Source organism: Limulus polyphemus, unplaced genomic scaffold (assembly GCF_000517525.1).
Source record: "Limulus polyphemus unplaced genomic scaffold, Limulus_polyphemus-2.1.2 Scaffold3346, whole genome shotgun sequence".
Taxonomy (NCBI): domain Eukaryota; kingdom Metazoa; phylum Arthropoda; class Merostomata; order Xiphosura; family Limulidae; genus Limulus; species Limulus polyphemus.
Genome location: NW_013668956.1, coordinates 19,149 through 35,901, shown reverse-complemented (window position 1 = coordinate 35,901; position 16,753 = coordinate 19,149). Strand labels below are relative to the sequence as shown.

Here is a 16,753-nt window from a genome sequence, read left to right as displayed (position 1 = left end):
AAATTCGGCCATAGCAGAGCATGTACAAAATACGCAATATAAGATATTGTAGGGAAAACAGTCATTATTGACTCAACCATTTAATATTAGAGCCAATGACATGAGTGAATCATTGAAAATAACAAAGAATAAAAAAAAAATATGAACTATAAAATAAAAAATGAAGATCTAGCATATTTCTGTGTAAGAATGTGGCGGGACTTCCCCTGATTTGTGTGATTTATCTGAGATACACTTATTACCGACAGTAGGGCCATGTTTATAAATGTTAGAAGTTGTGTAAGAACTTAACATGGTATTCACATTCCCCAATTTGGTGTTTAGCCTAGGATAATCATTAGAAGTAAGTGAATGTGATTTTTTCTACGAATGTTGCTTGAGATGCACATGTTCTATCGGAAAACAGTGGTGTAAATGATTTCCCTTTTCTTTAATCCTACTTTACCCGGGCCCGGGTAATTAAAGCAGATTTAAACTTTAGACACATCATACTAACTTAACAGCAATGTAAGTAAATTGTACAAACTCTTTGAGATTAGACAACTTAGATTAATCTTAACAATTCTAAGAATTTATGAGTGAAAATATAGAACAGTATGAAATAATTTGTCAATCACACAATATCTGTCATATCACCGTGTTAAGATTTCCGCTTTACTATTCTTAATGGCTCGGCATGGCCAGGTGGTTAGGGAGCTCGACCCGCAATCTGTGGGTCGCGAGTTCGAATCCCCGTCCCACCAACATGCTCGCCCTTTCAGCCGTGGGGGCGTTATAATGTGATGGTCAATCCTACTATTCATTGGTAAAAGAGTAGCCCAATAGTTGGTAGTGGGTGGTGATGACTAGCTACCTTCCTTCTAGTCTTATACTGCTAAATTAAGGACGGCTAGCGCAGATAGCCCTCGTGTAGCTTTGCGCGAAATTCAAAACAAACAATCAAATTGCTACTAATGTGCTCGCTGAACAATGGATACCATGATGCCGAACATACTTGAACCAAGAAATTAATTTTAACATCCATTTATTTTTGAGGTATGGTAAAAATGTACAATTCACTCAGTCTGATGATCCAATGAAATGAGTACTATAGACAGGCGAGGATATACTTGTAAAATGTATTAATCCTGACTGCACTGGCTGTGACAAACATCTGCCGTATGTTATGATGGAATATGGTACAATAAAATACTGGTTGTTCGCCAAACTACTAATGTTTGGCTAATAAACACAATTCTCAGTAAATATGATGTATTTTTATCCCAGTTCAAATATATTACAGGATCCATTTGAATATGTGGAGTCGTTGATGTTTTGTTAGAAGTTACACGTTAATTTCTACATTGGAAACTGGGTAAGGCCACCATAAAGTAGATGTTACAATAGGACAGTGAAAATTCGAGTGGGAAATTGGGCATGGCTTTGGTATGTGCCTGCAGTATGGTAATAGTTCAGCTACTGGTGTTTGTGGTTTTTAGGACAATGTATGTATTTTATAGTTGAATTTTGTACTAAGTCTGCTTTAATATAAGTGTGCATATTGTGCTGAACAGTAATGTTGATCCAAGTTGGATGAATTGTAGCTTAAAAACCTTAGTTTACTAAATTCTGTATATGGTCACATGTTTCATGATGCCAAGAGAAAGTCGAGCTTACCAGTTCATAGATAGTGCTACAATGATGGGTAGTGCAGCTGTTCAACAGGAATGGTAGCATAGGCTGCTATGGTAACCATTAGGTAGTTTGTTGAACGCTGTAAACATACACGGTATATTATGTGTATAGTATTGAACGTGTTTGATTATGTGTGTGGTGTTGCATACATTGCATATTAATTTGTTCGTGTGTGTGTATTACACTCGTGAATAAAATGCACAAAGAGCACAACTGCTGGGAAATGATAAAATAACTTGATCATTATATTAAGATCTAAAGATATGTAGTAGAATTGTGAAAACTAGCTTGTGTCTCATCAAGGGAAGATATGCTGTATTCACTATTTTCAATGGTGTTGGTGAAGAAATATGTTCAGTTTCTAGAACTGAGATGTTCAATAGTAAGATTAGAGGTGGCATACACCAAAATATGTTTGATCATCGCAGTATGTTTTTGATGTCTTTATTTCTAGCTCTAACTTCAACTTATTTCTTTAATTGTTTTACCTTTATTATCACTTATATTATTATATATAATATCTAATTTGTGCTGCTGAATTACCTCTAGTTCTTAGGGCGTTTTAAATAATTTAAAACATTTCTATAAACCTTCCTTTTTTAACTATTTTACTTAGATTGAATACCTCTAATTCAACCCTGTTCCCTATTTTTTTATTTTTCTTCAAAAACTCTGCCAGATTCCTTCATGAGCACGAGTTTTATCAGGACAAGACACCATAATATGTGAAAAGTTATTCTCTAAGGCTTTGCAGTGTTAACACCATACATACAACCGCCTTTCATAAATCAGACACCCAGTCACCACCAGCTCTCAATTACCCCATGTATAATAAATATCTGGCATTTCTGATATCTGTGGTAATCAGCTTAGGCAGAAGATATAAAGATTGGGCAAAGGGTGAAGCAGAAAATCCTGTCAGTACCTATTTAAAGACCATGGTAGACAGGCACCTTTCATCATAGCCACAGATAGTTCGTACATAGCAAGAGAATTGTTTAAGCATTGATAATTTCAACATTATATAAAGCCGATGGAGCTTTTAAGCTTCCCATAAGCAGCACAAGGATGGAGCTTAAAGCCATAAAGTAAGCTCTCCTTCAGATTTCTAAAGGCAATGAACCACAAGTACACAGCAAACATAATACACAGCACCGCCAACATAATATTTGTCACTGACTCGGGTAGTTCACCGTAAAATTCAGAGCGGTTGGTTTCTAGATGGATAGAACAAAGCAAAAAAAAAAACTGCATGATAAGACCATCATCTGGATGTATGCATCAGGTCACGCAGGAGTAAAGTCGAATTGACAAGCTCTCAAGAGAAGCCCCTATATCAAATTCAGAACAACATTACTAGCAGATTATTGGCCTCCTTTGTACTAGAAAGGCATAAACGGCATCCATTGAAGGTATCTATTGAAGTACCATATGATGTAACTAGGAAAAGTAAAGATGGGGAACCAATAGGTCAGTACACAACAATAAGCCCATTGGTAACATCGGTAGAGGAACTCTCTTTCATCCCCTACGAATCACCTGTCATACTATTCAATTGAACTGAGCGGACAGCATCTTGCAAAACAGTTCACAATTGAAACAGAAACATATAAGCTCTTAAACGGAATATGCTTAAAAGAATGAGGATAACACATTACAACAACCTTGACAATAGATAACCTGAAAATCAGAAACAGAAGAAGTAAAGGAGGCAAACGCCGATAATATGCAGGATGAAATTATTGACACTCAACCATACACACTTTTTCAAAGGTCTCTACGAAAACATACAGAAAATATGCAAATAGCTTAGGGTCAGAACTGTTTTGAGAATAAGTAACGCAATACAGTTGTAGTTAGTGCAAAGGAATTACTTGAAAAAGGAAATAAACTACTAAAAGCAGAAACATGTGGTTTGTTTGTTATGGATTTGTTTGTAATTAAGCACAAAGCTACACAATGGGATATCTGTGCTCTGCTCACCACGGGTATCGGAACCCGGTTTCTAGCGTTTTAAGTCCGAAGACATACTGCTGTGCCACTGGGGAGGCAAACATGTGGTAAAAACCAACTGTTTATTAGTGAATAAACTAGTAATAACAATAGAAACAACAAATGATTAGCAATTACACACACGTGATTGTTTAAGATGACAATTATGACAACGAGTATTAAATATAGTCTGACTTTTTATTAATATTTTGAAATTTATATCTTTCTTTCTGACATCGTTTCACGTTGGCACAGCTTAGTTCCACATAAACTATCAACTCACTGTATGTTACACGACACTTCAAGTTTCCATAACAACAAACAATGTTCTTTTAATAGTTTAATCTTACATCACATAAGATAACCTAATGGATATGATCCATCTTCAAATCTTTCTTCCTGTATTAATCCCTCTGAAGTTCTGGATTGGTATTTTGAACACATTTTAAATGAATTTGAATGAAACGCGTAATATACGTTTCGTTGTTAAATATGGCTACTACAATTTCTTTGTTAGTTAAGAAAAACTGAATTTATCTTTATATTAAGCTAATTAACTTATAGATGAAATAGTTACTTATTATTAAGGCTAAAAAATTTCATGTAAAAGTAATGTATATGGTGAAGAAAATATTATACATACATTGAGATGATAGTCAAAAGACATCTGCCTTTCTCATTTGAAACCAAAATATAAAATAGCAGATCAAACACAATGACATTTAATAACACGATTTTTATTTCTAGTTAGCTTCTATATATTTGAACTGTGCTTAAGACATCAGAATGCTTTCTATGTACATATCGTATACGATTATACCAAAATCTGCTGGTATCCCATAATATATCACTATGTTTTCTACAGCCATTATAAATTTTTTAATTGGGTTCTATTTCAAAATCTGACAAACATCTTCTGTTGTAAAGTGTTTGAAAATACTTTTATTTTATTTTTGCAAACGTTACCATATTTCAATAAATTATGAGCCTTTCATGTATAAATACATTATCTCAGAAAAAATATATTGTAGCTATTTCGTTACGTAAAAGCATTGAGACATTTCCGATAAATAGCACATGAACTCACGAAGAATGTTACTGATACTGAAAATGACATTATCCTCTAAAAGCGCTCGAACTTCTGGGTCGTTTTTAACTTCTTGAAGATATTTGCAATCTGTTCCTTAAACAAGTTCAGGTTATAAGGAATATTAACTTTCGTCAAGTTAAAACACGATATTACATCACATTAAGTATCGAAACCCATGCCACGATTCTCATAAATAAACTTGAGTCGATGAAGGAGAGCGACACCCAGTGTATCCGTGGCTTAGTAGTTAGGGTACTGGACTGTGGATCCGAGAATCTGTGGTTCGCCTCCCGTTTCCGTAAAAAATCACGCTCCGCATTTTAGGGCCGTGTGCGTGCTATAAGAATGGCGGTCAAATCCAATTCTAATAGTCGATTAGAGTAGCCCAAGAGTTGGCGGTGAGTGCAGTTGACTACTTGACTTCCTTCTACTCTATTAGTTCAAAATTAGAAAAGGGCTGTCTGTGCTAGCCCTTGTGTAGTTTTGCACAAACATCCGAAACGAAGCAAATCAAACCCGGTGTAGTCTTTCTGGCTATAGAATGCTTAGCGAAGCGTATATATGTATATATAATGTATTCACACCTTTATATTCTTTCGTTCTCAAACAAAAAGTGGAAAAAATAAAATGCAGTCCACTAAAATTTATTACTCAGACTATATTAATTATTCATGATGTCAGATACAAAATGATAAAAACCCTATAACCCGAGCGCTTTCGAAAGGTGGACCTTTCTTCTTCAGGGCCAAATTAGGAATGGTGGTCCATCCAATCCATGAAAGTAATTTAGGTTTAAGATCTTTCAAGCCTCAAAGGGAGTTTGGGGCCTGAAAGACAACCCGGAATGTTCAGAAACTTTTGTTTCTCTTCACCCCGCGCGTTAAAATACAATGTGTTTGATTCGAATTTCGCGCAAAGCTACACGAGGGCTATCTGCGCTAGCCGTCCCTAATTTAGCAGTGAGATAAAACCAATGATCAGTGATCACTGATTCCAGGATCTAAATTGATTCTAAAAGGTCGAAAAGTGTTTAGATTAGCAATCCAATAAGCTTCTTTTATTTCTATCAGCTTTAGTTTTGTTTGTTTTTTTGTTTGCTTTTAATTATGCACAAAGCTACACAAGGGCTAGCTGTGTTCTGCCCACCACGGGTATCGAAACCCGGATTCTAGCCTTGTAAGTTCGCAGACATACCGCTGTGCCACTGGGGGGCACTTTAGTTCTGAATCCTGTTTCAGTGCCGATGAGAGTAACATCGTTAATGGAATGACAGGGTTGGTTAAAGTGTTGAGCAACAGGGAGATCTTTTTCTGTGTTAATAGAAGATTTATGATTGTTGAAACGTTCTCTAAGAGTTGTTTCTGTATGTCCTACATATTGGTAATTCCATTTTTTACACTGTATAGAGTAAATAGTGTTTTGTGTTCCACAAGTGATTTCTTTGGAAATTTTAAAGTTTTTTTGTTTGTACTTGTCAGAAAATGAGTCAGTGGTTTTTATGAACTTGCAGGTCTGATAACGGGATTTATTGCATGGATGACAACCATTTTTTGGTGGGATGTAATTTACTTTTGTGTGAATAAGGATATCTTTTAGAGTTCTGCTTTTTCGGAAGGAGACAACGGGAACTTCAGGAAATATGTGTTTAAGGTGGTCGTTAAGTTGTAGGAGTTTAAATAATAATAAGAGTAATTCTATTTGAAAGTTTAGTATTGCTCTGATTTATGATGTTTTTCCACTGAGTGTTGTTAGACTTTGCGATCTGTCTGTCGATTTCGGTATCTTTATATCCTCTTTGTAACATGGTCTGTTTTACATCCTTGGGTGTTTTCCGTAGTCTGTTTCATCTGAGCACATTTTCTTTATTCTAAGAGCTTGACTGTAGGTAATGTTTCGTTTAGTGTGAGAAGGTAACAGTTTTTATAGTGAAGGTATTGTGGTCCGTCTGTAGGTTTTTTGTTCATGTCTGTGTGTAAAATTCAGTAATTTGTAAAGACAGTGACGTCAATAAAATTAATTTGGGTAGGCGAGAAATCAAAGGTAAACTTGATTGTTTTGTGAAAGGTGTTTGCATACAAGATAAATTCTTTAAGTGATTTAAGACCGGCTGTCCAAATGAAAAATATGTCATCTATGTATGAGGTTTTACAGGGCTTAGTTGTAAAAGCTGGTTTTCAATATGACCCATAAATATAGTGGCATAATTGGGAGCCATTTTGGTACCCATTGCAACACCGTTAACCTAAAGGTAATGTTCGTTATTGAATTTGAAGTTATTCAGAGTTAAAACCAGGCTGGCAATATCAGTTACTGTTTGATATTTTGATGGGTTAGAAAGGTTAAGGAGGGTATTAGAGTGGTTTAATGAGGACTTTCTGATTAGTTAGAAAGGTTTAATGAGGAATTAGAGTTTCTAGTCCTTCATCATGTGGAATATTTGTGTAAAGGAAAGAAACAGCAATCGTGCAAAGAAGACTGTTAGGTGGTAAATGTCCGTTAGTATTAATATCTTCTATGGTATTAAGAAACTAAGTAGTATCCTTTATGTAAGAATGGAGGGTATAGGGAAAACATTTTATGTGTTGGTCAACAAAAGTGGACAGCTTTTCAGCAGCCATGTTTATATTAGAAATTATGGGTCGGCCAGGTTTGTTTGGTTTGTGTATTTTTGACAAGAGATAAAATCTGCCTATTGTCTGGGCATCAAATACTGAAATGTTTCTCTATTTATTCTATTGTTTTGGAGACGTTCTTTGAGTTCATCAGTTATGGTCTTCATAAACTGAGTTGTAGGATCATGTGAGAGTTTCGTGTAGAAATTATTGTCCTCTAGTTGCCGGTTAGCTTCCGTGATATAGTCATCATTGTAAGAACAACAACAGCTCCACCCTTGTCTTCTGGTTATATTATGTTATTGTTATTCGATTTAAGATTGTTTAAAGAATTTCTTTCATTTTTATTAATATTATTATGACATTGCTTGAGGCCCGGCATGGCCACGTGTTAAGGTCGCGGGTTCGAATCCCCGTCCCATCAAGCATGCTCGCCCTTTCAGCTCTGGGGACGTTATAATGTGATGGTCAATTCCAATCGTTGGTAAAAGAGTAGCTTAAGAACTGGCGGTGGGTGGTAATGGCTAGTTGCCTTCCCTCTAGTCTTACACTGCTAAATTAGGGACGGCTAGCGCAGATAGCCCGCGTGTAGCTTTACGCAAAAATCAAAACAAACAAACAAACAGACATTGCTTGGAAGATTTTAAAGGTTTCTTTTATGTCATTTTCTACTGCTTTACTATAATTCTCTAAGTGTGGTTCTCTGCTTGGTGGAAGTGTCCATAAAGGTTTTTCTTTAAAGTCTGGTGTATGTTGATTTTTAGTAGGGTGGAGTTTGTTTGAAAAAATCCGCGAAGTCTTAGTCTTCTGGAGAGTTCATTAAAGTCAGAAAGAAGTTCGGGCTAATTAACATAGCTGTTATTTGGGTAGAAGTTGAGACCTTTACTAAGAAAATTGATTTGTGCTTCAGAATGAGTTACATCTGAAAGATTAACAAGGAGTATTCATCGTTATCTATTCGTTTTATGAGGTCACTGTTATTTTTAACAGATTTGTTAGTTTGAGAAGCTGTATTAAAGGATGAAGTTTTTTCAAACATTTTTTATGCTGTTCATAGTGAGGTAAAGGGATTTTGATAGCTTCTGGTAGACTGCGTTATGCATGGTAGTTTCTTTATCATAAAGAAGAGGATTCGAAAGAATGCTGTTAGAAGCTGTTTGATTTAGTTTTATTGATAGGAGACTGATTTTCGTTATTGTTTTTGTTCTCTTTGTAAGATTTTGTACTTCTTTTTCTTCAGTGAAGAGTTGCACAGGCGATTATAGTGGGAAATTTCTTTATCTAGAATATCGACAGAATTTTGAGAGAAGATTTTAGTGATATTCATGAGTTCTAAAGAGGTGTTTTACAGGATCTGTTGCCACTTGTTGTAGAGGTTTTGGTCATGTGCTCCTATTGTGATTGGTGATTTTAATGCGAAAGATTGAGGTATGTTTCGGTTTTTTGTGTTATACACTAGCGACTTGACATGTTGACAATGTTTTGTGCGTTCCTCGGTGAGTTTTCTAAGTATCTGAAATCGTTGTTTTTTGCTGTAATTGGGTGATTCGCCGCTTGGTTCATGTTGAATGTTGACAGATATTGGTGTGAGGACGTCTTTTTAATCGTGAGATAGAGGGTGGGGAAGTTTAAGAGAAGGAAGAGGAAGTAGCCGTCTTCTTCAGAGTGTGTATCACACATTGACGAAGTATAAACAGTGCATTGCTGGTCGTTCTGAGAGTTTATGCTAACATATGAAAGACTACCGTGTTCTAATGAATGTAACTCTACAAGAGACTGATTGACTAGTGAATTTGTAGTGTGACACACGCAGTGTTTACACTAATATTGATTTGGTGAAGTTTTGGAGATAAGGGAGTGGAAGGGTTTGTGAGTAAAGAACGAAACACAGAAGCAAAAAAGAACGAATGTTGCCGTTTGTGGAATGTGATGTTTTTGGGGAAATGTGATTTGTGTTTAATCCCCTGGCAGAACCCAAAAAAGAATTTGGAGGATCACTGTGAGAGATCACTTACAATAGTACATGGAAAAACATATTAAACATTTCCTGGAGGACTAACGTCACTAAACTCCCTTCATATATCACTCATTCGATTACACCACCATTCCCAGTTTGTCTTTGAAGAATGCTTTTGTACCTAATATTTTACCTTGTTCAATATAGCTTACTGAAGATGAAATATTTACATTCCGAAACGTTCAAAAATTAAATGTTTGTTACCGTACACACACATGTCAAATGTTCGTTGTTGTTGCCGTCGTTCTATTGTTCATCATAAAACTTTTCGAATTATGTGGTTGACCTTCAGTGTGTCCTATATATTGGACCTACGTTCACTAAAATCTAATCAGTTTTTCCTCGGGAAAAACTCAACCTATGTACCAACTTTGTTTAAACTCAGATGAAAATATTTTGGGTTAAATGGTTGAAACTCGGTGTTACCTTAAATTTTGAACTACATTCAAACTCAGAAAATTGAGAAGAGCAGGGGGTAAATATTGCAAAAATTACAATTTAGTTATATTTTTAGGATGAAATTATTACTTTCTCTTAATGTCTTTAAAATATATTGATCCGTGACTATATGTCCATTAACTTACCATTGAATAAACGAGTCCTGACCAAATTTCAAGAGGATAGGAAACAAGAAACATAAATATTTGAGTAAGTCAGTTACTTATATACAATTAAAAGAAATACAACTTTAAAATCATTACACAATAAATAGTTTTTAAAACAGGGACTTGCCATAAAAAGAATGTACATATCTTTCGGTGGTCTATTCAGAAGATAATGTCACAGAACATCAAAACATATGTACTCTTTTTTGGACAAGTCTATTTTGTAATAGCTATTTATTGTGTAATTATTTTAATGTTGTACTCCTTTTAATTAATTAATTGATAATATGTTTTACACAAGTGTCATTTTAAATTATTTAAGTCCTTTATTTTGTAAAATTTAACTTACAACAAAGCTAAATTTTTCAGTTGAATAAAACATATTTCAATACTTATTATTAAAATTAGGCAAAAATAACAATTGTGCAGGCAACGGGTTAGTAGTTTAAAGTATATATCTGTGATTAGACTTTGCGACAATTAATTCAAAGTTTAAAAGGAGAGCGAAATCCGTTTCAGCGAATGTATTTTCTTTTCACGTGTCAACAATTTAAACCCATTTTATAGAAATGAAAACAGAGGACGCAAGTTTTTTTCTGAAATGTATAGTCGTGGAATCAGAAATGACTTAATTTTATTTAATACTCTACTATGTTCTATCTAAAAAAATGCCCGCTAAAAGAAATTAATACGATAAGATAAACATGCTACCAGCAAGAAAAGTACAGAATGAATCTCATTGTAAGAGAATCCTTAAATTAAATTTTGAAGCAAGGATTCGCAAGTTAAATTATCATGTATTATATTAACTATGCTTTTCTTAAATTTCAAATAAATTTAAGTTGTTGTTTAGCGTAAAGTTACACAATAGACGATCGGCACTGTGTTCACCGAGGGAAATCTAAGTGGTAGTTTAGCGTTTTAATTTTAAGTCCGTAAACTTAGCGCTGACCACTGGATGACATGAATTTATGACACTTATGGATTGTAATTAACCTGAAAGTATAGTTTAGTTACCTGTGAGGCTTAGACTGATAATAGAATCAAAGAAGGGAACTTTAGCTTTCCAATAACTCCTCCCATGTACCTACACGAGTTTGTTAGCAGTTTTAATAACTTGTGTTAAAACTCAGGAATGTTTTAGTAAGATAGATCTAATCACACAGTTGATTAAGCTTATCAAAAATTAAAGTTAATCATAAAACACCAACAGTTTTATAAAATATTTAAGATATTTACGAAAATAAAATGTACTTCAAGCAGTAGAAAATCAGACCAAAGTAAAGAAAAAGGAAAACTGCTAAAAAAGGCGATATTTCTCTCACTGTCTTCACCGAGTGCGGACTGGGTGAAAGGAAAGCACAAGGAAAGACATCTATTGGTAAAAAAAGAAAAAAAAGGGAAGAAGAATAACATCTATTGAAATAATAACAAACGACATATATCACCACCTCTTTCTGATTCTAATTATTCAAGAAATAATTTTTATTATTTGCTTGTATAAATAAGAAAAACATTCTTCACATAATATGACAAACATACAGCTCTTATCATTACCCAAGTTGCCTAATCCTTTAGGTGTGAAAAATCTCAAACAGAAGTGTTTCTGTAAACTTGTATGTTTGCAATTGTTATTCATATTTTTCAATATATATTTTTTTTCAAGAGTTATTAAAAAAAACTAACTTCATAGAATAAATGTATGCTTCCTGAACTTTTATTATGGTTGGAAATACTATATATACGATCTATAACATCTATTTATATACTTTCAATATATCCGGAACAAAGTATCTTTAATAATTCAATGCAACTTACATTGTACACTTTTTGACTCTGAAACCTTACTTCATAAACGTAACTAGATGGGGAATGGGACAGTTATCAAATTTGTTGTACAAGTTAACTGTTTGAACTGATAAAGTTTGATACCTCACTTAGCAGACGAGAGTGAGCAGATTGTTTTGAAACTTAGTTGAAACCTAACTAAGTATCTTTGTTTTTTTGTTTGTAACTAAGCACAAAGCTACACAATTGGCTATCTGTGTTCTGCCCACCACGGGTATCGAAACCCGGATTCTAGCGTTGTAAGTCCGCAGACATACCGCTGTGCCACTGTGGGACAACTGAGTATCATTAATAAATAATCGAATATAAACGAATTTGGTATTCTCAGATACATTGGTTTCCTACAGGTTGGAATAGTAACCACACGAACAAGAGTTTGTTTGTTTGTTTGTTATGGATTTCGTGCAAAGCTACACGAGGGCTATCTGCGCTAGCCGTCCCTAATTTAGCAGTGTAAGACTAGAGGGAAGGCAGCTAGTCATCACCACCCACCACCAACTCTTGGGCTACTCTTTTGCCAACGAATAATGTGATTGACCGTCACATTATAACGTCCCCACGGCTGAAAGGGCGAGCATGTTTGGTGTGACGGGGATTCGAACCAGCGACCCGCAGATTGCGAGTCGAGCACCCTAATCACCTGGCTATGCCAGTCCTCACTAACAAGAGGTTTGGCGGGAAATGAATGATAGAGTTAAATTCAATAATGACCTTATTGAATTGAGTTTTTTTAATTAATTGATTTTAATAATAATTACATGAAATAGCGTTTTCAAATGTATCATTTTGTGTTGTACTAATTACAACTAAGTAAATAAGCTGGACTGCAGATCCGGGAGTCCGTGGTTCGAGGCCCACTGCCGAAAGATAACGCTCTGCGCTTTAAGGCTGTGGGTGTATTATACGAGTCCCAATATTGAATTAGAGTAGTGAAAAGTTGGTGTTGCTGTTGACTAGTTACTTTCACTCTAGCGGTTGAAAGTTAGAGACTAGTAGTGCAGAACATCATTGTTTGAAACAAATCAAATCGAACTTTCTCTAAACATTGAGATGGTCTATGCCAAATGACTGTTTGTTTGTTGAATGTTACGCAAAGCTATTCGAGGACTATCTGCACTAGCCATCCATAATTTTGAAGTGATAGGCTAGAAGGAAAGCAGTTAGTCAACACTACTCACCACCAACTTTTGGGATACTCTTTACTAAAGAAAAGACTGGCACATTATAATGCCCCAACAGCTAAAAGAATGAGCATTTTCGGCAATGGGTTTCAATCTTGCAACCCATAGATTGCGAATCAAGCACCCTAAACATCAGGCCATGCTATGCCCTTATGCCAAATAAACATTTAAATAAGACTGAGGAATAAAGTACTATACACTTATGTGAATAGGGTCTAAACTTTTACACGACCGATACAACTGGAGAAAACATTAGCGCAAGTCCAATAAATTTTAGTGATACTTTCCATAAATAAATTCAGAAATACCAAAGATGGAATGACCCTTGACAATGTCTCACTAGTACAAGAGTAGGTCAACAGGTCTCAAAGCCCATTTTTTTGCATCTTTGCATTCAACACGAACACTAACTGCATGTAAATACGAAATAGTTTACCCTTCTAAATTAAAAAAAGAAACGCCTCGTATGTTTCACATACCAGACAACAAACATGTTCTTTTAATTAACTTATTTTAATCTCCATACGAAACAGCGTCTTAAAAACGATCATTTTGTATCGTATTAGTTACAACAAAGTAAATACTTTTGTATATTTCCACATTCGCCAATGTCACTTGAATGACAGTTTAGTAACTTTACATTTATACTAAAAGTGAGTCTAACATTGCTTAAAAATGAAAACGAAATTATTACGATAGTAATTATTAAAGTTCAAGTATATATAATACGGGTTACAGTAGAACTTATACACAGAATAAAGCTTTATATGATTTTACGCCTAAAAAGTAGTTTTTTTATTTGTTTTGTCAAGAACATCGATAAGTAAAATATTTTAAGGTATATAGCCTACACAGTGTATAATGAATCAGTGTCACGTACCTTGTTGAATTTCGTCCGACTGCAAGTTCGTCTGTGTCATCAGGAAAGCATTTTCCATAATTAAATGAACGGTCTTTTTTGTCTTAATGTAAAACAAAACATACAAGCATTGTATTAATGCTTAATTTGTCAGGAACACAGTAACTTTGAACTTCATACACTGAAGTATCTTTGAGATTATACGAAAAATATGCTATAAATTGCTAGTATTTAAATGTATTTTAAACTACCAAGAAACACGTAGTCGGTAAGGCTTCAGAAAATGTAATTGTTGATAGTTTTCTCTTGATTCGTGCAAGAGACAATTAAGGGTAAGATGGCATCCAAGAACCAATTGACCATTTTATCCTCAATTATATGAACAACTATTCTCCTCAACAGCTTACAAAATATAAAGTTCTTGAATGATGACCTTAGGCTATTTACTAATTACTGTAGGATGTAGTAACTTTTAAATGGGTTTAGTGTCGTTGTTTCATTATAATGAAATTGAATTTTAAGTTTAACATTGGACAAACGAGCTTCAGTAGGTTGAGATACAACCCCTTTAAATATAATGTTTCTAAACAACAGAATATCTCATCTAGAAGGGTAAAACATCAATTGTGTTAAACCTTATCAAAAAATTGTTAATTTAATTTCTAAAGTATAGAATGAATGATTAGAACGATATTTGGTTCAGTGGGTAGAACTCACTTCTGGGTGTAAATTCCCTTGGTGTTTCGCCCTGATCTGAAGCGATGTGTTTAAATAACTGGACGCTTGACAAAACTCCCCCAGCTTTGTGCAAATTTTACCAAGAGTGTCTAAAACGTGGGCACATGCTACGTCTGTGTCCTTCTGAAATGCAGAAAAACATGTTTTTACCTACGTTATATTTTGGGAATTTTGTTCATCTTAGAATGAGTAGGCATATCATATTTACAAAGCAAAAACACAGTTTACGCACCCTAAGAAAGGAATTACACGGTTTTACATGTTGACCAATTTACGAGGAATACTACAATTAAGTGAAGATCACACGTAAAAAAAGTTAAAATAAAAAACTTTCCCTTTAACATTCAGATAAAAAAGTAGTAAAATACAAACTTCATGCTTAAAGCATCTAGAAAGATAACACAAATCCTAAAGCATCAGAAACGTTCAAATACTTTGTAACTTAATTCCAGATATTTACTTAAAGCTGAAAAATTTAATACTTAAATCTACTAAAAATTAGACACGTGCTTCACAACATTTGTAGATCACAGTTTGAAAGGCTTTGGGTTTTTTCAACCTGTTATGAGCGTAAGATATAACTCCGATAGATGAACAAACATTGTTGAGTACGTCATATGAAAACAATTTTGAACAAGCAAATCAACGACTCACTTTACAATCATAGAAATATAGTAGCGGTGGAACAACATTTTGATATTGGCGTTTTGTAGATAGTATGATGCCAATGAAAACTGATCGTTTTGGGTAAGGGTGCACAACAGCCCTATCTGACGTAAAAATATTCATACACTCAGATCATAAAGATGAGTTTGATCTTTGACTTAGAATTTTTTATTTGATGGCGTTGGAAAGAGATCTGCGATAAGTACGGTTTTAAGTAAGGTGCGAAGTCCTGTAATCCACGATAGATTGATGGAATAAATCGTCTACGTGCCCTAGACAACACCACGGAACATAATCAAGAAGGATTTCCATCTAGAAAAGCGACACAAATCACGCGTACACAAAATGTTTCCACGACATATCCAGAAAAGGAAGACCGACTGTCTGTATGAACGAGACATAGCCGAGAGAAAAATAGCAATATGTGGTGACACTCGGCAAACCGTATGTGTAACTTAGAACGTGTAACAAGTCTCGTGCCATTTTGTACTGATCAATGGTTGAAACAATTTCCAAAAATGGATCACGGTATACTGCGAAACTTTTTCTAAGAGATTCACAATCATTGCTGCATACTGCCTAAGGAGTAAGTTAAGGACCAGGAGAGTAGATACAAAGATCATGGTGAAATCCGTTTACTATCTGTTTGATATGCTGGACCCTTTGTACCACAAAGAAATGCTGTCTTTGTGGAGTGTGGGTTCAGTACGATAAGACTTCCAGTCAAACCTCCCGTTAAACTGTTACATACATGAAGTTAGTTAGTTTGTTTGTAATTAAGCACAAAGCTACACAATAGGCTATGTGTGCTCTGCCCACCACGGGTATCGAAACCCGAAATCTAGCGTTGTAAGTCCGCAGACATACCGCTGTGCCACTGGGGGGCCATACCTGAAGTAACTGAAGAATAAAACGGGCAATCATGCTATTCCATACGATGACGTGGTGAGGCTCAAAAACCGTTTTAGTTTAATATATTCAACCACTTGAATATGTGTATTATGTATAAAACAAGTATATTTGGTTGACATAACATATATACGTGTGTGTTTCTGTACTATAAGAACGTAACATTGGTTTCAGATGTTCACCGATGAGTCAGCAGTAAGTTTACGGACTTACAACACTAAAATCCAGGGTTCAGTTTCCTGCAGTGGACAGACAACAGATAGCCTATTATGTAGCTTTGCGCGACAACAACAACAACAAAAATACACACAAACGGCAAACGCTTTCAGATGTATTTAAAGAAATTTGTACATAAAATGATTTTCGAAACTAATATATAAAATAAACTTACTTCATTGAATTTATCCAGTGCCTTCAAACAGCAATCTTTGGCTTTTTCGTAGTTTCCTTCGGCAACGAAAGACTGAGCAAGGTGAATGTCTTCTTGCTGAAAATGATTAATAAAGACTGAGCAAGGTGAATGTCTTCTTGCTGAAAATGATTAATAAAGAAAATAATCAAA

The 16,753-nt window shown here is 34.8% G+C and overlaps 1 protein-coding gene across 1 annotated transcript in view; it reads right to left on the bottom strand.

The window, feature by feature from the left end:
• The window catches only part of LOC111088216 (putative leucine-rich repeat-containing protein DDB_G0290503), a gene marked incomplete at its 5' end in the record, with an annotated part of 40,639 nt that overhangs the window by 6,987 nt on the left and 16,899 nt on the right, over nucleotides 1-16,753 (bottom strand). Inside the window, 3 exons of the mRNA XM_022397625.1 lie at nucleotides 13,900-13,981; nucleotides 14,596-14,739; nucleotides 16,583-16,678. Of these exons, the coding sequence (XP_022253333.1) occupies nucleotides 13,900-13,981; nucleotides 14,596-14,739; nucleotides 16,583-16,678 (322 nt within the window). The remainder of the gene's footprint in view (nucleotides 1-13,899; nucleotides 13,982-14,595; nucleotides 14,740-16,582; nucleotides 16,679-16,753) is intronic.